The 20591-nt window shown below is 37.9% G+C and overlaps 1 protein-coding gene across 2 annotated transcripts in view; it reads left to right on the forward strand.

Moving 5' to 3' along the window:
• schip1 (schwannomin interacting protein 1) overlaps positions 1 to 20591 on the forward strand; it is a 510540-nt gene that overhangs the window by 109952 nt on the left and 379997 nt on the right. For both annotated transcript variants that reach the window (XM_008106099.3, XM_008106101.3), the window contains exon 4: positions 441 to 591. In XM_008106099.3, coding sequence (XP_008104306.2) covers positions 441 to 591 — 151 coding nt within the window. The remainder of the gene's footprint in view (positions 1 to 440; positions 592 to 20591) is intronic.

The following is a 20591-nucleotide window of genomic DNA, read 5'->3' on the forward strand; positions in this document are numbered from 1 at the left end:
ATAGAGAGAATACTAGAAAATGTTTTAAAATAATTTAGAAACACATTTCTTGAGTATCATGAAGAGTGTCAAAGGAGGTTCCTGGACTGCCGAGAATCTTTGCAATTCAGAACTTCTATGCCGATTGCTATGCGACCCCCCCTTCCCAAAAAAAGACCCCTCCATAATTGCATATGAATTTTGTGCAGAATAAGTCTTTCCCACAGGGAGGGTTACCAATGATTTGGACTAGATGGTGCTCTGTGTTTCTGAGTATTTTCTCATAATGTTGGTGTCATTTCAAAAGAGAGATTCGAACACTTAGATTCAAATGTTGGGCACTATCTCATTCCAGCTCTACAAGACTGCCTTCCATTAGGGCTCATAAGAGAGAAAGATTTTGGTTATGTGTAAATGTATAAGGTGTACCTATAATCACCCATATTTCAAATTTACTGTAGCATTCAGAGAGCATGGCGTGAATATCTACAGCGGCAAGATATACAGAACCAAGACCAATTGGAGAAGCGCAGTCCATCACCACCTTCTTTGTCATCTGACAAAATGAGCAGTTCTATCAGCATGAACACCTTTTCTGATGGCAGCACTCCTGTAAGTAAAGGTCCCCTTTCCAAACTCACTTAGTTCTGTTTGCAAGTATCTCTACAGGGGAAAGGTTTTGTTCTTTTGGATCATTTCTTACAGTGCAACAGTGACTTATGGATGACTCTGTGTCTCTTTGCTATATCTGGAGTTTTTGCAAACTGTGCTGTTATATTTGAGCTTGAAATTGACTAAAGTCATTGGAGAATAGTGCATCTCTTTATATTGAGACTGTTCTTGCTTGGTTGGTTATTGCGCTTGCTGTTGTTTGATTCTGGAAGAGTTAGCTATCAGATCTGCATCTGTTTATACTGTGATTATCACATCTTTGGAGAGGTAGAATCTGAAGTTTAAAGAGGACACATTGCAGAAAGAGAGCTTTATGTTTTTATGTGACTTACTACTGCATCCATCTGAAAATCCTCTTCCTCTGTAGATAAAAGAACTGACAAATGTTTTAGGGAACAGAAGTCCAAATGTCAGCCTTCAGTCAGAAGCAAGTGCTTATAAATATAGGGAAATAGCAATGACATCAACTATATTGTATTGTGTGAAAGTATTTACCAAGACAGCAATGTGGAAACCAGCCTTGAGCAATTTTGTGTTATCTGAAACTTATTAGACAGTGCTTGCATTTACACAGGGACAATCATCTTGCTATGGCTGTGATATCTAGTAAGCTTTTATATGTGAAACTGTAATAATAGATCACTTAGTACAGGTATTTTAGAGGCCCGATCTAGCCTAACTTCTGCTTTTTTTATCAGTTCCTTCCAATAAGCCCTACAGGTATGCATTCCTAGGCAGATAGGCCTCATTCAGGCCAGCATGTTATCTTTCATTATGATCGTAATTTTCCCAGCATTTTCATGCTTGATGTCCTTGCCAGTGCAGTACTTTTTGATGGAGTAAAGGCAGTTGACACATTTAGATGCCAACCATATGGCGATGATGAGACACTAGGTTGAGTGCATATCTAAATTAGCACTTGTCTGAATGTTTTAAGGGAAAATAGAAACTACTGTTATGATGGATGTGTGTCTTTATGTTGTGATCATTTTCCTTTCCTTCAAAGGACACTGCTCTTGTGTAACAATCCCGTGCTGTTGAATGAAATAAATGTGGTAAAATATGTAACTGTACATAAATCTTGGACTCAAACCAATGGTGTGATTCTACTTTGCAATTATCCTTGGAGGAAATTTATATGTGTGGTGGCAGTTTTGCAAGAAAATGGGTCCAGAGATTTTGTGTACTTTTTAAACTGTGGGAACAAAGACAAAGAAAATCTAGCTATGCAAGATATGGTGTCATGGTCCACATGAATGATTAAGAAAATCCTTGTGTTGTGGCACCACAATGAAATCCTGTCCTTCCTTTAAAAAACAAAAGCCAGCCCATATTGCACAGCATCTATGAGAAAACTTTCTCTCTGTCAACCTCATCAAAGGCTCATCAATGTTTATCTACTCATAGAGTAAGGTTGAAAGAAAAGTTAAATATCCTAAGGGAAGTGTGGGGGTGCTCAGATGCTACAGGAGTATTCTCTTGGGGGTTCAGTCATGTTCTGGGGCAGAATCAGATAGACCCATTTTATTAATTGGTTATTTTCTGAAGGTATCACGCCAGTCTTTAAAGGAATAGTAATTTGAAGAAAACAATTCCACAATAAGTCATTGTACAAAAGAATCAAGTGAGAGAGGAGTATGTGCAAAAACATTACCACACGCTTACCTTTTTGTAATTTGTAAATGTTATTAACAACTTGCAGGCATGATATGAGAATCCATTTGTCCATTGCTTGTTTATATTTTAGACTTGAATCTAATTGTTAGTCCCCACTATAACAGATTAGACCTATAGATTAATTATGAGAACCAGGCCTGTGACTCAATTCTACAAGTTGGGAAGGTTATGTTGTTATAATTCACTAATATATTTTAATGCATGTAGAGCTGAATGTTTTATTTATGACTAGAAACCTCATAAGATATCTAATAAAATGGTAAATTTAATTTCTTATGCAGCAATGTACTTATAATTCATTTATTTAAAATGTATGTGTGTATTGCTGTTCCAGGGCTAGTGTGCTATAGTTGCTTGGATGTTGGACTAGGATTATGAAAACCAGAATTCAGATCCCTGCTTTGTTGTGGAAACCCACTGGATGACCTTGAGCAAATCATGTTTTCTCGCAGAAAGGCAATGGTTAACCCCTCTTGACCAACCCAATGATAGGTTTACTTTAGGGTTGTCTAAAGTCCGAGATGACTTGAAGGCACAAACAACAGCAGCAACAAGATGACTTTCATAAAATGGTTTTCGGCCTGATTGTGTCAGATTGAAACCCCACTATTAAAAAGTGCCTATCTCACATTTATTTTTTCCATGGGATAGAGCAAGTCATTTATGGGTTGTTGGTTAGCATGGTTTGAGTTATAGTTGTGCATGTTAGCAATAAATCAAAAATTCCACTGTTAATAATTTTTTAATCCAAAAATCAATTTCTTGATATTCAGAAAATCTGAATGGAAAGAATAACACAGAGACAAGTATTATGCATAGATTTCACACATCTCAAGGTATTTGGGGAAATTATTCTTCATAAAAGCATCTGAGTTTGCATTAAAATTATGGCATTTGTGCAAGAAAACATTTTCAGTATAAGAATTATTATAATTTTTAGTGTTTTCCCTAAATACGTAGTTGGATATTTTCTGTGTGGAAATTATGAGCTTTATGTGAAAAAGAGAGTGTGTTTCTGTGCAAACCTCCCCAAGAAATGCACATGGATATTTCTGCAATACTAGTGAGGTTTGAACACATGGTTTTTGTACACAAAATAAAATGTATGTTTTTGAAAACCTTTTTTACACACATATGCACAAAAAAAATTCAAAATAAAATTACAATTTTCCTGAAAAACACCTACAGTAGAGTCTCACTTATCCAACATAAACGGGCCGGCAGAATGTAGTCAATGTTTTCAATACATCGTGATATTTTGGTGCTAAATTCGTAAATATAGTAATTACTACATAGCATTACTGCGTATTGAACTAGTTTTTCTGTCAAATTTGTTGTAAAACATTGTCACGACCCAGGCTACAGAGCACCAATAACCATACGCAGAGGCCAGATTCTATCTAATATCTTTATTAAGGAAATATATAAAGTTAGTAAAAGCAAATGTAAAAGTTAGTCCAGAAGTAGACCTTTCAGGGAAGGTCAAAATTAGTCCAAAGAAACAATGTCCAATATGAAATATTAAGGTCCAAAGTTGTAATCCAATAACCGAAACACTCACTTTGCCAGGCAAAGTGAGGGGAGATGACAAGGTCCTTTAGTCCATGAACTTGAGCAAGGCTAGGAAATAACTTGATACTTGAAACAAGGCTTGAAACGTGGAACAAGGTAACGAGGAACAAGAACAAGGTCCGTGGAATAACTTGGTAAAATCCGTGAAACAAGGCAAGGTTTAGTCCTGGGAAAACAAGGCAAGGTCCGTAGGTAAACAAAGGCTGGGAAACAGGAGCAAGGCTGGAAACAAGGCAAGGCTTGAGCTGGAACGAGGCTTGAAACGGAGCGCGCTGTCCAGACACAACTCGCTCCGGAGGCTGACGAATTGACTCCGCAAAGTTACTCCGCGGGTAAAACACCTATATAGAGTCTAACTTTCCCGCCGAGAGCAGTTCTCTGGGAACCAGAAACGAAAGCTAATCTCTGAGACCAGATGTTTGACTCCTTAAAGATTCTCATGGAAAGCGGGCTTAATTGGCAAATTCTTAGCAATTATTCTCGCACTCCTGCGCGAGGCTGCTTCCAAGCCTCTCTGTTGTTTACAAAACTCATGGCGAGAAAACACTGGAGATGTAGCCTCAGTATTTGTTTGACATACTTCTGGAACATAATCCTCTTGCAGGTGCAAGGTTCCCAGATCTGGCTGGGAAGAATCTGTCTGGGAAGAATCCAGTTCTGACTGGGAAGGTAAAAAACCCAAGTTTTCTTCTTCATCAGGCATCACAATGTCATGAGCAGGACTACAAGGCCCATGGGTCATCACAAACATTATGTTTTGGTGCTTAATTTGTAAAATCATAACCTAATTTGATGTTTAATAGGCTTTTCCATAATCCCTCCTTATTATCCAACATATTCGCTTATCCAACATTCTGCCGGCTCGTTTATGTTGGAAAAGTGAGACTCTACTGTACTAAGTAAATATTGTGGCAAAATATTTATTTTACCCCCACAGGGACAAAATTGCAAAAATTACTGAACCTTGACTGTGATGAAGAAATAGTGAAAGATTTATATCTCTGGCATGTGTAAGGAGTTATCTGGGCTGACAAGCAATGACAGCTTCACAGGACATGTCAACAAGATAGCTTATAATGATTGTTTCTACACTGGGGAAGCCAAGCATATACAGACACACATTCTAGGTTTTAAGGAAGTTGATTTCAGTAAACTTTGGAGAATATTGGCTGTGATCCTATGATCAGGAATACAAAAGAGTTCATGATGGATTGGAGCTTCTTAAAATTGAGATATTGAAAGCACAATTTCAAACAGTTACAATGAGGAGGAAAATGGGAAGCATCTAAAGAAACCAGAAGAAATTATTAAAGAACTTTGAAGTCAGCTAAAGTTTAAAAAGGACATGTAGAAGAAATGGAAAAGAGAAGAATAACCAAAGATGGAATTCAAACAAATAGCCAGGGCGTGTACGAGAAAAGTCAGAAAAGGAAAGCACAGAAAGAGTGCTGGCTTGCAAGGCCACCTTAATAAAGAAAAAGTGTACAATTAATGTGAATGACAAATGGACAGGCCTTGGATTATGATTTGAATTTGTATGATTTTAATTGATGTTTTAATAATTGATGTTTTTAATTGTTTGGAATTTAAATGTATTTATTTATTGTTGGACTTATATGTTGTTGGCATTGAATTGTTGCCTATTGTAAGGTCGTCCTGAGGCCCCTTTGGTACAAATGTGGGAAATAATAAATAAATATGTTGTCAAAGGCTTTCATGGCCAGAATCACAGGGTTGTTGTGTGTTTTCCAGGCTGTATGGCTATGTTCCAGAAGCATTCTCTCCTGACGTTTCGCCCTCATCTATGGCAGGCATCCTCAGAGGTTGTGAGGTATATTGCCCATACAGCCCAGAAAACACCTCACAACTTCTGAGGATGCCTGCCATAGATGTGGGTGAAATGTCAGAAGAGGATGCTTCTGGAACATGCCATACAGTTCGGAAAACATGCACAACCCAATAAATAAATAGATGCTGTGTTGCAGCCAGGGGTCTGATGGGACTTCTAGGTGGCTGCCCAGTAGTGCTAAACCATGCTTGGCACAGCTGGGAAGGAAGGACTAACCAACTAAACACGCAGATGTCTATAATCTACAGTGAAATGTATAAAGGAAAGTATGGTATATAATATGTAAGTACTATGTTAGTAATGTAATATTATCTTCTATATCTTCTGTGGTGGCTGGGGGAGACCCAGTGATCTGGCACCCAGCATGCTGGATTGGGCCCACATTAGCGGTCAGTGCTGAGGTGTCTTTGACATAGAGCAGTGAATTCTAACTACAGGCAGTCCCCAAGTTATGAACAAGATAGGTTCTGTAGGTTTGTTTTTAAATTGAATTTATATGTAAGTCAGAACAGGTACATTTTTAAGTGTAACTCCAGCCAAAAACATATCCTTGGATAGCATAGGGAAGGGTTAACACCCCATGTGGTGTTTGTTTTGCTGTTTGTGCCCCTGTTCAGAAGATTTCACCTCACTTTCTGTCCTTGTGATAATTTGATTTTGAAAAAAATTGCTTGTCATGTGAAACTCCCTCCCCAGTGACATTCGACAGGCTCAATCCCTTCTGGGGTTCAGAAAAAAACTGAAGACCTGGCTATGTACGCAGGCGTTTGAAGAATAGGTATGTGTTGGCTTTGACGCGGTCTGAATTAAGGCTCTTGTATAAGGTCTGGTGGATGAATGGCATAAGCACTTTGCATTGTTTTAAACTTTGTACATTGTATTTTATGACTGTTTTAACTGTTTTAACGTTTTAGTTCATTGTATAACAGTGTAACGGCATCAATTGCCACTTGTAAGCCGCCCTGAGTCCCCTCGGGTGAGAAGGGTGGGGTATAAATAATTGAAATAAATAAATAAAATAAAATAAAATAAAATAAACAAGGATTGTGGATAAAGCTGCAATGGAGACTCCTTTCACCCATGATTATACCTCTTTCAGGAGTGGATTTCCTTCCCGAGTGGTAGATTTCTCTCACTTCCTGTTCTCTCTCTCTCTCACACACACACACACCATTCCTAACAATGAATCATTTGTAAGTCAAATGTTCTCCTCCAATATTTGTCCTCCAGACTGCACCACTACTTTATGACCCTGTTCTCTGTGGTTGTTGCTCTTATTTCCTTTCTCACCCCGAATTTTAATCTTAGTGTTCATGTGGCCTGCCCTTGTTTTATTGTTCTTTTGATTTTGCTTAATGTAGTGTATATTATCATTTATTGTATTGTTTAATGTGTTATGATTTGTTGTTCTATTTATATTCTGTTATACTGTATCATTCTGGGCATGGCCCCATGTAAGCCGCCCCGAGTCCCCTTGGGGAGATGGTGGCGGGGTATAAATAAAGATTATTATTATTATTATTATTATTATTATTAAATGTTTGTAACCCATGGACAACTAAACAATAGAAAGAACTTCCAAATGTTAAGAGCTGTTTGATAGTGGAGTACACTCACTTGGATGGCAGTGTGTCTGGGGTGCTTTAACTGTGTGTTCCTGCATGGCAGGAGTTGGACTGAATGGCCTTTGTAGTCCCTTCTGCTTCTGTGCTTCCATGATGAATCATTTGCTAAGATGCTATGCTGTGTTTCTTGTGTTGCTTTTTTCCTCTTCTTTCTCTATGCCATTCTCAAGTGACATTTCTTATATGGTAGGGTGAGTTGAGATGTTAATGTCATCATATATGCACCGTTTTTGTGTTTGTGCAATAGAGACGTGTAAAAAGAATTCCACAAGAGGGCTCTCTTCTACCACATTGTAAGAGCTTGGCCCAAAATATCATAAGAATATATGTGGGACAACAGATGTTTCCACCCAGAGTCATTAATATCAAGTGGGATTTTACCAGAGCCTTCTGTGAGATATGGATTGTTTTCTGTTTTCAAAATTAAATTATAAGTCATTTTCTTGTGTGCAGAATTCCTACATGTTGAAATCTGCAATTGTAGTTTTATAATTGTAGTTTTGCAAAGTGTTGCTGATAACCTTATTTTCAGAAGCAGTTGCTCTATGAGCAGCACACAACCCTGATACAAAGTCTGCCTAGAACTGCAGAAATGCTGAAGCCCCTACATATCAGTTGCTTAAATTATTATAGCATTGAGGTAAAAGAAAAGAAAAGACAGAAATGTTATCTACATAAATAAAAACAAGTGTCTGACTGTTTGCTTGTTTCTTACCTAAATTATCGAAAGCAGCAGGGTGGATCTTCAACAGATATGGGGAATATGTTTAATTATTATTATTATTATTATTATTATTATTTTATTTTTGTACCCCTCCTCCATCTCCCCAGGGGGACTCGGGGCGGCTTACATGGGGCTAAAGCACGGGCAAATACAAAACAAACATCGAACGACATCAAATAACAAAAAACCACGCGCAAATGCAAATTAAAAATAACATAAAATAAAATCACAAACATTAGTAAAACACAAGTTAAGGATGTTTAAGATGTTTTGCCTTATAAGGGAAACCATTTTACTAATCTGTTGGATATACAGTTGATTCTCAGTTAGCTGGAACCCAAGCAACTGGAATTCAAGCAACTGGCAAAACAAATTAACTAAAATTGCATACTGCATCCATTAGACTGTGCTTATAATACAGTAAATTGTGTTTCATTAAGTTAAGTTTGTCTTTGTTTTAATTTGCTTTTAACTGCTGCATCTCAACATTAATATCAAGTCAATACAGAGTTTGTAGTATAGTATAGTGTGGGGTATACTCTTAAGCCTAACCAAAAACTAGATTTATCGAGTATCTATCTATCTACCAATCCTCATGGATGCCAGTTAACTGAGATTTATTTATGTATTTATTTACAGTATTTATATTCCGCCCTTCTTACCCCAAAGGGGACTTAGGGCGGATCACATTACACGTATAAGGCAAACATTCAATGCCTTAACATAGAACAAAGACAAGACAAACACGGGGCTCCGAGCTGGCCTTGAACTCATGACCACCTGGTCAGAGTGATTCATTGCAGCTGGCTGCAGCTGGTTGCTCAACAGCCTGCGTCACAGCCCGGCCCAATTCTACTGTCATGGGACTTGAGATTTTACTGTCATGGGACTTGAGCATCCATGTGTTTTGATCCTGGAACCAAACCCCAGTTGATATCAAGGACCTACTATATCATCATTTATATAGTAGTAATCTTTACCCATGAGTAACTCAAAAGTCATATATAGCAAGAAGAGTTGCTAGTTCTTCTAAACTCACTTAGCTCCTCAGAGAGCTTATTTCCTTCTTTATGACTATGTCATGCATGCTGCCACATGGGGGGGAAAGTCTCCAATATACTAAGGAAACATCTTGTTCACCCTATCTTTACTCCCTTAAAAGCAATGCCTCCAGTCATAATTCAGTGGGCTGACTTTGGTATTAGTCAGCCGTATCACAGCTTTCATTTGGGTAGTTTTATAAGGGCTTTAAAAGGCTATTAGGGTTTCATGAGCTGGGGAGTGCTACTAAAATTGAATTCCCCCCTAGCCAATATGATGTGGCTGACACACAATCAGTCATTTGATCACTGGTGCGTTATCAAAGTGATAAGGATGTTCTTTCTACTGGTGCGATGCCTATACTTATCCCCACCTCCAAAACAACAACAAAGAAACAAAGAGTGATCTGTTCTCTACTTGAAGGCAAGCAGTTTTATAGAAAACTTGATGTAGCTCCATCCCTGTTCAGGGACTTCAAAACAATCTTGTGCTCTTCCCTTTCTCCTGCCAAAGCTCTTCTGCCTGATAAATCATTGATAGCATCCCACTGTGCAGAATTTAAAACATGCTTTAGAGACACTATCTGTATTCAGACAATACTGATACGATCTGTGGTATGCAAGGTGATGACCATGATGTCTCAAACCTCATGTCATTTTTTGAGCACATAGTAATATGCCCTTCTTTTTTTTACTGCTTTGGTCATCCACCTCTGTCAAGACAAAAGGGAAAGACAAAGAGGGCCACCTGTTTAACCAAGACACAAATCTTGAAGTAAGCCAAGCATCAAATGCAGACATTCCTATCACTACTTCATGTGGGGTCGAAATGGGTATGGATGCAGATACTGAATATGTTCAGAACATACATGGACCATTTTCCTTGTATTTGTAATGGCATGCACACCATCAATGTGGAGGTTTCTTTAAATTATCATCATCTTTTAGACCAGTGGTTTTCAACATGTGGGTCCCCAAATGTTTTGGCCTTCAGCTCCCAGAAATCCTAACAGCTGGTAAACTGGCTGGGATTTCTGGGAGTTGTAGGCCAAAACACTTGGGGACCCACAGGTTGAGAACCACTGCTTTAGACCCTCAAGGGAAGCATTTATCTGTCCTATCACCATCTCATGTGAGACAGCATTCTTGGAGGCCTCTCTCACATTGTAGAACTCCTTCCCTCTCATTGGAAAGTCGGGTTTCTCCCCACTATGATTTCTTTTTGTCAGCAGGCAAATAACTTTTTGTCAGCAGGCAAATATTCTTCTGCCATTAAAGGTATAGGTAAGAGTATCTGTATTGTTATGTTATGTTATGTTAGAGAAGGAGAGAACCATGAAGACATAGCCTTCTTTCTTTTCTTTCTGTTTGTTGTATTTATGTCTGTGGCTTTTGGACCAAGATGCTAACATTTCTTATGTCAGCAGCATTTCAGCTCCTTTTGTCTGCAGGTGTGCATTGTCCCACCGTTGGCTGGCTGATGGGTAGCAGATGGTAGAAAAAGTGTCCATTTATTTTCTGGAGTCCTGACATCTTTGTCCTCATTCTTCCTGGCAACAAGTTTTGTTAGAATGAAATGGATGACTTAGCTCTAGCTTTTTAGGAAATTGTGGTCATGAGAAATGCAGGATTGAGAGAGAAATGCAGGAGGAAGAACAACACCGCAGCTCATTGCTTTCCCCTGGCTAAATTGTTATTAAATATTGTACTGGTTATTTGAGTGGAACTGCTTTGTGAATACAAGTCTTCTCTCTTTATAACTTAGACAATATGAGAGATTGACAAATCTGCCTTTTCATTGTCCCCAAAACACTTTGGTGTGTTTTTATTCATAATTCAATTCTATGTTCTGCTTAACCTCAAGCGTATTTTTAAAAGAATATAATCTCAAGAATATGTATGTTACTATGGATTCCATTGTGTTTCAAAACCCATATTTACATGTCCATTTTGACATCTAACTCTCTTATACCACAACAAGTTATTTTAATTCTCAGGAGTCATGCTTTGGTACAGGATCCACCCAGAACTCTACTCACAATTTCTGCATTGTATGCAATATTAAATTCTGTATGAACATTCTTCTAGATATGATGTTTTATTTTATTGGTTGCTCCCCGCCCCTCAAGGTCTCAAAGTGCATGGGTATTTTCATGGAGTAGCTTAAAACATGCAAAAAGCTCACCCTAATGTATGGTGGCAAGAACTATGTCTCAATATTCATTCCACATATCATTCTAACAAGCCAATCTTATCATTTCATGCAGGAATTACTAAAGTTACAACTCTTGAAGCTACTCAAAAGTGCACCCTTCAAAGGGTTCTTAAGCTTTGATCCTATACACATTTACCTAGGAGTAACTCCCCATTAAAATGAATAGCTTAGCAAAGATGTCTCTCAGCCCAGCCTGCAACATCAATATAATCTGGTATAAATATGAAGAGTTTGGCTCTTTTCAAAGTAATTTCTTCCTTTTTATTTAACTTGAATAAAGCACCTGGCAAAATATTTTTAAATGAGATTTTACTTTATTGGTTTATAGTCTCCATATAGGGAAAAGCTTAATTGAGAATTACATTAAATCGGAGATCCAATTAAATGCACATTCTGAATTTTATAAGCCAATCAGTTAGGACTGACTTAAATGTTACTGCCCCTGTGTGAACATCAATATAAAGTGATTACCCATCACAAAGCTTTACATGGAAAGCATAACATTTCACTCTGCTCATTTATTGTATGCCTGGAAGTAGGGCTGGAGTTTTGGTCTGTATTAGTTTCTCTTGTCCATTCATTCCAATTTACATATGAGTTAATATTGCTTTAGATATTTAAAAATGCAAAATCCTGGTATTTTTTTATCATACGTACATGCTATATAAGATTTTCTCAAACATAAAGGATCCTAGATGAAGCTTTGCAAAGTTTTGCAATGTGGTATCTGAACCATGGCTGTGTTTCATACCAGTCTGTGAAGTGTGATTGATATTTCTTCATTTGTTTCATGTGAACCAAATTAATTGTCCTTCATATTTACCACATAAGATCTATGCAGAAGAACAATGCAGCAACCTTATAGGATTGCATGGTCTTTGCTATGCAAAAATTAGGAACCATACCAGCACCGTTACCAAAAAGGAAGGAGAAGGTGAACATCAAAAGTTGATTGATTACTAGCAGTGAGAGAAAATGGGATCAGACGAGGAAGGAATTGAGTTTAGGTGGCTTGCATCCTATACAGGGACACTCTGTATTGCAACATTTTGGTCCGGGGTATAAATCTGACATTTTTAAGAAAAATGGAAAAAACATGATTTTTCCCAACATTTTTAAAACACTTTGGGACTTGCAATTGAAATACGTATATGTTTCAGACTTAAGAGTCTATTGCTACAAATCAGTGACATGAAGTAGGAGAAGGTATCTGTCATCTTCTAAGTATGAAGTAAGAGAATGCAGGTTTGATTTATCTTGAATGATGCTGTATACACATGGATAGTTATATGGGATAATAATTCTATATAATTGGAATGCCTTCTGATGATACATTCACATGTGCCATATTGAGGAACAGTAGCAAAGTAGAGCTTTTCTCTGTTGGAGTTCAAGCAAGCAGTAGATTATAGTACAGAAGCACTTCAACCCAGATGAAAAATGGACAGGTTTATTGAACTAGTTCATGGAACTGCAGTTTCCATTGGTCTTGGACAAAATGCTATCTGTAGGGGAAAATATTTTTGATAGATAGCTTTAACCGTATGGCAAAAAAGAACAATATTATAAATACCAGAGTAATAAATTAGTCACTGCTGGTGTAACTTATAAAACACAAAGTTCTGAATGTGAAGGGTAGAGAAAATATTACTTCTTACATTCCTTTTTCCCTTCCTTTCTTAAGATTCAAAGCCAAACTTTGAAACAGTCTAAGCCCTCTTCCTGGAGAAGGGAATCAATCAGTTTTACTCTCTTCTACATGTATTTTTTTAAAAAAAAAAAAAATCTTTCTTTTTCTGACATTTTTAATGAACTAGCCCTTTCTGTGAAGAAATATATGTATTTGGGGTAAGTTTGTATCAAAAAGCAAACCAAATGAAATTCCCTGCCAACCCTACATAAGTTCACCACCTGTCATTTAGTATAAGACCTTGCATATTCACTCAAACACCTGCATTGTGTAGTTTAAATGTCAAGAGAAGCTTTGTGTCCAATGTGGCTTATTGTTGAAAAATAAAAGAGAAGGTTGGGAAGGATTTGTAGTGTCTAGCTATAGCTCTCTTGAAAATAAGGTTGTGGTATGTGTCCATGTTAAAGTTGGAAGCATTGTTCAAATTTTCAGTGCATATTGAGTAACATTGTTGCTCAAGACAGTTTATACCCAAATAAAAAATACCATGTTATTGGCAGATGAACTTTTGCTAGGCAACTGTTTCTAGATCATCAGTGAAATCATTTCATTCATATTTAAGAAAAACAGTTCATTGTCTGCTCACTAGGGTGCAAGTAGAACAGAGTTTGTATTTACACATGGCTACAGTTGCAATTTACTTAAAGAGGCCATCCATTAACAGTCCTGTGGCTTTTTAAATCATTCAGGCATAATCTCCAAAAGCCACAGAGAACTTGCTCTCTACTGTGGTAGTTCTCAGCGGATGAGCAAAAACTGGCAGGAGACATACCTGGCTATGGAGATTTTATAGCACTTAAAAAAAATTAATTCAGATTCTGACCAGGGGGAAATTCAGTCACCTCTTCTTGGAAAAACATTTCTTCATGAAAAAAAATAATCTTTCATTTACAATCTTTATTTTAACTTCAGGTACATGCATTTCTGTGTTCCTTGTCTGTGAAAATATAGATATACATAAACCGCAAAGATTTTTATTCACTAATATTCACTTCTGACTAACTAATGACAATAATTTTGTCTTATTTTGTATGATTCTTCAAATAAGTTAAAGTCTCTTAAAGTTGCTTAAATCTAGGAGTTGTAGATTTTCAGAACCATGGACAGCTCTGAGAGCACCTCATTCTGTGAGCATAAGACTACTGCAAAAGTTTCAGTGTCTTAAATGTACATACGTTGGAAAGAGATCCTTGTCTAGAGTGCACATAGTCTACATTACATGATAAATTCAGTGAACAGAAGCAGACAGGTTCAGGGACAGGTTGTCAAATCTGTAATGAGGATGAGACAGAGGGGAATTGGGTAGCCGTGAAAGTATGAGCAAGATGAGACTTTCCAGGAAAAACACACATGTGAGGATTTTGAGGGAGATACCTGAAGGTGATGGAAATGCCTTGGGGAACACAGAGGCAGAGGCCTTTGGTGATATAGTAGCATGGCAAGAAGTGGAGAGAAGGAGAATCTTACATTTATTTTATATATTCAGAAGAAAGGAAAGGAAAGGAAAGGGCCATAGGTATAAAAACATGAAATTGAAAATGTTGATACAGTTAAAAAACAACATAAAATTTAATAAGAGGAATGATTACTTAAAAGACATAAATAATTGTTTAAGACCCCTTGGTAGACACAGTAGTTTGTACCTCATGCCAAAAATCCTATATTATCACCAGATATACTTGGGAGAGTACTCCAAAGTGACAGGGAAGGACTGCTCTTTTACATACAATCCCCTTCATATCCATGGATTCTGTACCCAGGGTTTCAACCATTTCTCCAAACAAAATTCCAAAATGAAACCTTGATTTGCGCCTTTACATAAGTGACATTATTGTATTATACTACTATATATAATGGGACTTGAGCACCCACAGATTTTGGTATCCATGGAATGTGTGTGCATCCTGAAGCCAATTATATCAGTATAATTCGACTTATATGCCTTGGCTACATCCTAGAGAATCCTGGAATCTGTAGTTCATTGAAGTACTGCAGCTCTTTGATAATTCTAAATGCCCTCCAAACCATAAATTCCAAGATTCAAAGGATGTTGCCACAGCAGTTAAAATGGAACCATGGTGCTATAATGGTGTAGTGTGAAAGGGCCTTAGTATAAAGCAATTTTTTATTTTCCCCCTGTGTTGTTTATAAATAATATTTAATATTGCTTGCCAATATAAGTTGCAAGAGTGAATTGATTACTCTAAATGTAATTTATATCAGTTTTTCATGTATCCACTCCACTCATCTGACAGCTATTTTTTAAATGTACCAAATTACACTTATTTTTCTGTGCTCCTTTCCCCAGTGTATGCAGTTTTGGTACTAAAGTTTTAGTCTAAGTATTTAGACCTGAGTGCATAACTGTGTTTCAATTCTTATATATGGAGATATGAACTTGGGTGCATTTAAAATGCATATTCAGATGACATTCTCTCCTATCCATTTTAGATGCTTGCCAAAGAGATGCTTGGCACAAGATTGAGAAAAGGTCTCACACAGTATGAGAAAGACTGTAGGGAATTAATCTCTTGAGCAAAGCCTGCCAACTGAAACCTTAATGATAGATTTTTGATATGATACGTTGGATTGCTTTTTTGTTTTTATAGCTGTGGAGGTTTGCAGCTGGGTAGAAAACTTGAGAACCTGCAATTACATTATCATATCTTATCAAGTGATGATGTGGTCATTGAAATTCCTATCATGTCTTGCTCACTATGGGAGGCAGAAGGGGTTTGTGGTGTATCTGTGTGAGGATGCTCAGAAGGAAATTAAATGTGGTGTATGGTCATCTGAATTCCCCCTAATTGTACAGGCAGAGCCCACACTCTATTGACTTCATGGTGTGTGTCCAAATGAAGGTGGAGAAACTGAATTCAATTTCACACATAATAAAACTGACCAATATTGGCAGAACAATCTGGCTCCTGAGGCAGGATTTTAAGATCTTGTTAAAGTTAAAAGTAGCAAGTACAGGAGGAGCGATTAGTTGGTGGTATGGGGCTTTAGCAGAGCTCACAAAGTTTACATTTTAGACAATATTTTCAAGAAACATCTAAATCAAGGGACTGTGATCCAAAAAGACCCAGCCTCTTACCAGAATGACCAGTTTACAGGGCTATGGGGTAGAGTAGGTTGGCATATTGTGATCTTCTTTCACCATACTGGTGTCCTTCTCAGAGGACCACATAACTTTCAAAAGCTTTGAGGAGGATCAGCTAGTCATCAGAGATGGGGATAGTCCTTTCTTTGTGTGGGAGGGATGCACAGGGTCTTCTTTCTGGCCATTCAGGGAGGATAAAGAGGTTCCCCTTGTTACTTAATTGGGCTCTGGCTGCCATCCTACCTATCTACTCAACTTTGTTATTGGTTTAGTGTTTTGTGCTCTGTAATTAGCATGGAATATGTTATGCTTTTATATCACATATTTATCATTGTTCCATCGGACTGGATCCAGCTTTAGGGATATAGGACTGCCACCCCCCTTAATTATCCCTTTTTATTGAGTTTATTTATTTATTTATTTATTTACAGTATTTATATTTCGCCCTTCTCACCCCGAAGGGGACTCAGGGCGGATTAAAATGAACACATATATGGCAAACATTCAATGCCAACAGACAAACAACATATATAGACAGACACAGAGGCATTTAACATTTTTTTCCAGCTTCATGATTCCGGCCACAGAGGGAGCTGTTGCTTCACTGTCCAGTAGTGGCTGTACTTCCTCATTCATTTCCTCGTGTTTTGCTGGCAGTTTTATGCTGTTGTAAATTAGTTAAATTAGCCTCCCGCATAAAGTGTACCTAAATTTCCCTAATTGACAGATGCAACTGTCTTTTGGGGCTATTTAATGGTCGGGGGCTTAACCCGACCCGGGCTTTGAACTCATGACCTCTCGGTCAGTAGTGATTTATTGCAACAGTTACTAGCCAGCTGTGCCACAGCCCGGAGTTAATGGCAACTAGGCCCCAGCTCAGCTTCCTGTACTTCAATGCAATATTTTGTCACAGTTCTAACCTCTGCACCACATATTCATAACACGAATCTTGTACCCATAAACATGTTAGGCGGAAACAGTTACCAAATTCCAAACTCAATTTTGATTGTTTAAAGGCATACCTGTGGTCCCAGTAGAATCATAACCAGTTTAAGTTCTAATTAACCATCCTTGAGTACATCAATAGGGTTTCCTTTCTATGTTGAATGACATGTTTAACTCTTGCACACAGAAGCCTTTCTTCTACCTGAGATACATCGCTGGCATCTTCATAATTTGGACTGATGGGGAGAGAGCTTAGTTTTACAAGGTCTTTAGTCTTCACTGATAAAGAGTGCTGGTGCCTCACCAAACTACAAACTCAAGTATTCCATAGCATTGAGCCATGGCAGTTAATGTGGTCAAACTGTATTAATTCTTCAGTGGAGAGGAATCCTTAGTCTACAAAAGCTTATGCTACCGGTTCTTTTCTCTTAGTCTCAAAAGTCCATTTGCATTCCAATATGGACTTCCACAATGGTCTCTGGATCCCTTTGTAATTTTATCTTTTTTATTCCCCCCCCCCTTCAATTTTTCAACAAGGCCCAAGATTTGGAATTGATCTTTTTTTGTGATGAGTTTATTGCTGTGTCTGTTGAGCAAAAATTTGGTTAACATTCAATCAATGGAGTATTGCAGTTTAGGCTGCTTAATTTTAATTACTAAATTAATTAGTTATTCTATAACTTTGTGTCAATCTGGTACCTTTTTTGCAAAAAGATAGAACATGATGGATGGATCAATTTGCAGAGTGTTCTTAATTTACTTCCACCTTGGGCTTGTTTAAGCAAGATGTTCATATTTTAAAGGAGGTATAGAGCTCCAAAGTAAAGAGGGACTTTTGCCTCTGTTCTATCATGATCTAAACAATCAGATTGGAAACAAGATAATAATCATAATTTGCCAGCTGTTTTTCATTGATGAGGCACCTAGTGATATCTATTCATGTTCTAGCACAACACAGAGTACAGAGCACAGCCCAGAGTACTATAAAAACAAAAAAGAGATCCAAACTGTGCCTGCAGAACTATCCAGAGTTTTCCTTCATGATTAGTTTCCTTTACAATTCAAATCAGAATAGCTTTCATACACAGTTCAAGGCATCCCCAAACATTCTGGTAGGTGGATGTTTCAGACTGCATTGGCCATCATCTAAAGCCAGTGGGACCAAAGGTCTTGAGTCACCAGTTTACCTGTGATGAACTATTGAAACTTATTTTCACACATTACATTAGAAAAAGAAAGAGAAGCATCGCTAACCATAATATTTTTCCATGCTCTGCAGCAGGGTGGGAAACCAACTTACCTATGGCTTCTCCTTTTTGATAGGCAGCATACCACTGGTGGACAGGACTGATGTCAAAAATGGCTTCAACTAAACAATCCACAGGGCCATGCATTCACACATATTAATACACACATGCTCCACATGCCCTCTCCCCCCTCCCCCCATTTCTTATTTATGTATGTTTATCCATGTAGAAATATTAGAGTGTATCAGGTCCAGTCCAATTCAAGCCGATGTAAGAAATTGCAGTTTCCTAGCAGTTTCTGAGAAACTCAGGATAAGGAATAAGGATAAAAAATGTCATATCTGGTTATAAGTGCAATTAAAGCAGTGACCATTACTGGATTGTAGCCTAGAATTTATTCCTTCTCAGACAAAGGGAACAAAGAAACTGGCTAACATCTGGAAGAAGTGGGATGTGAAGTCAACAGATAAGGAAGAAGCATAAGTTTGAGTGCAGATATTTAAGGAAATCAACCACAGGGACTTAGCCCTGTATTGCTTCCACTGATCTCATAGAAGTTTGATGGCTCATTGCTTCCAAGAATATACCTGCAGTTACCCTTTTCAGCACTGGCATTAACCTCTCAGAAACCATTAAGGTATCATCCTTGGAAAAATTGTCCTTGTTTTTTCTAAGTGTGTTGTTTTCATTAACTTTGCTCTAGCAGACAACCAGCTGCTCAGAAACAGCTTCAGGCTCTTCCTGCTGGCCCCACCATGAAAGGAAAATACAGCCTTTTACATTTTATTTTCCACCAGATGCAAGATCACATTTGTGTCAAGATCCTTTCTGCCCACTACAGTGAAAAATGATGGACATTGCCTCTCTCCAAAACCAACAACACCAGTCTCCAACCCCTTCTTCTCTACTTGTCTTAAAAAATAACAAAGCTGGTTACTGAGGCTTCCTGTTCTCAGCAACCACCATGTACACATAGTGAGCTGTTAATGGAGGGACACAGCAATATCTTCCCATGTTAACATTGGCAGACTGCTTGGTTCCATGCTGAGCAATAAGAAAGATGCCTCTTCTCCTCAGTGCTCTTCATAGAAACACAGAAGGAGCTGGGGAAGGAACAGAGTGTTATGTGCCTTCAGCTGAAGCTTGCTAGGTGGGTCTTGGCTGAAGATGAGGCAGGGCTGAAGAAGACAGGCTGGAGAAAATCCATGCTGAGATAGCCCACAGGCTGCCTGTCTCTGTGAATTGTTGAAACATAAGGGCTGGTTGACTTGCATTTGTGTGTGAGTCACCACACATAGGTTTTCTTCCCATCACCTTTTCAGGAGAACAGGTTCACATTTTCTGCTGCTCATTGTCTTGTATATAGAAATCACATGCATTGAAATCAAGGGCTATGCATACATGTGAAAAAGGCAGCAGCAGGTACAATAATGATGTAGTGGGCTGGATAGGGCCCCTGAGCATTGCATCTGACCCATAGGTTTAATGTTCCCTATGACTAATGTAGCTGATTAGGAAACAAAGGCATTGGCAGAGAATTAGCATTATTTTTTCCCAGGATCTGTTGACAATGATAGTGTGAGGAGGTTTAACATAATGCTTTTGCCTTGGAAATAGAAAAGATTGGCTGTTTTTCACAGTAAAGGTTGAGTATTCCTTTTCCGGAAAATTCTGAAATCTGAAATACTTCCAAATCCAAAATTGTCTATGTGGGTGGCTTGGCTCTTTGATGGTTCTGTGTGCACCAAACTTTGTTTCATTACTAAAAACCTTGGGTATAAAATTATCTTCGAGTGATGTTTTTATAAGGTATATATGAAACATAAATTAATGTTGTGTCCCATGTCCAAGATAACTCATTCTGAATATGCAAGTATTCAAAAATCTGAAATATGTAACACTACTGATTCCAAGCACATTGGATTAGGGATATTCAATGTATTATTTTTAAACAGCTACCTAAAAGTATGGATCTGCTTGTTTATTAGCTTATCTCTGTGTCTGTGGCCTGGGAAGTGGGAAAAGGCAAACAGGGAGAAGCCTCTTCTTCCATAGATTTGGGGTCTCTAATGCTCTTTCCAGTGCCAGTCTGAATCCCAAAGGTGACATGTAAGCTAAAGCTAATGAATAACGAATAGGAAAGCTGCACACCATTTTCTCAGACTCATAAATGATGGCACTGTCTGTTTGCTGCGTCTTGCAAATATTATTTGTCAATGCGGGAGGAGTGCCACAGACTTCTACAAAAGTAGA

This window comes from Anolis carolinensis, chromosome 3 (assembly GCF_035594765.1).
Source record: "Anolis carolinensis isolate JA03-04 chromosome 3, rAnoCar3.1.pri, whole genome shotgun sequence".
NCBI classification, from domain to species: Eukaryota; Metazoa; Chordata; class Lepidosauria; order Squamata; family Dactyloidae; genus Anolis; species Anolis carolinensis.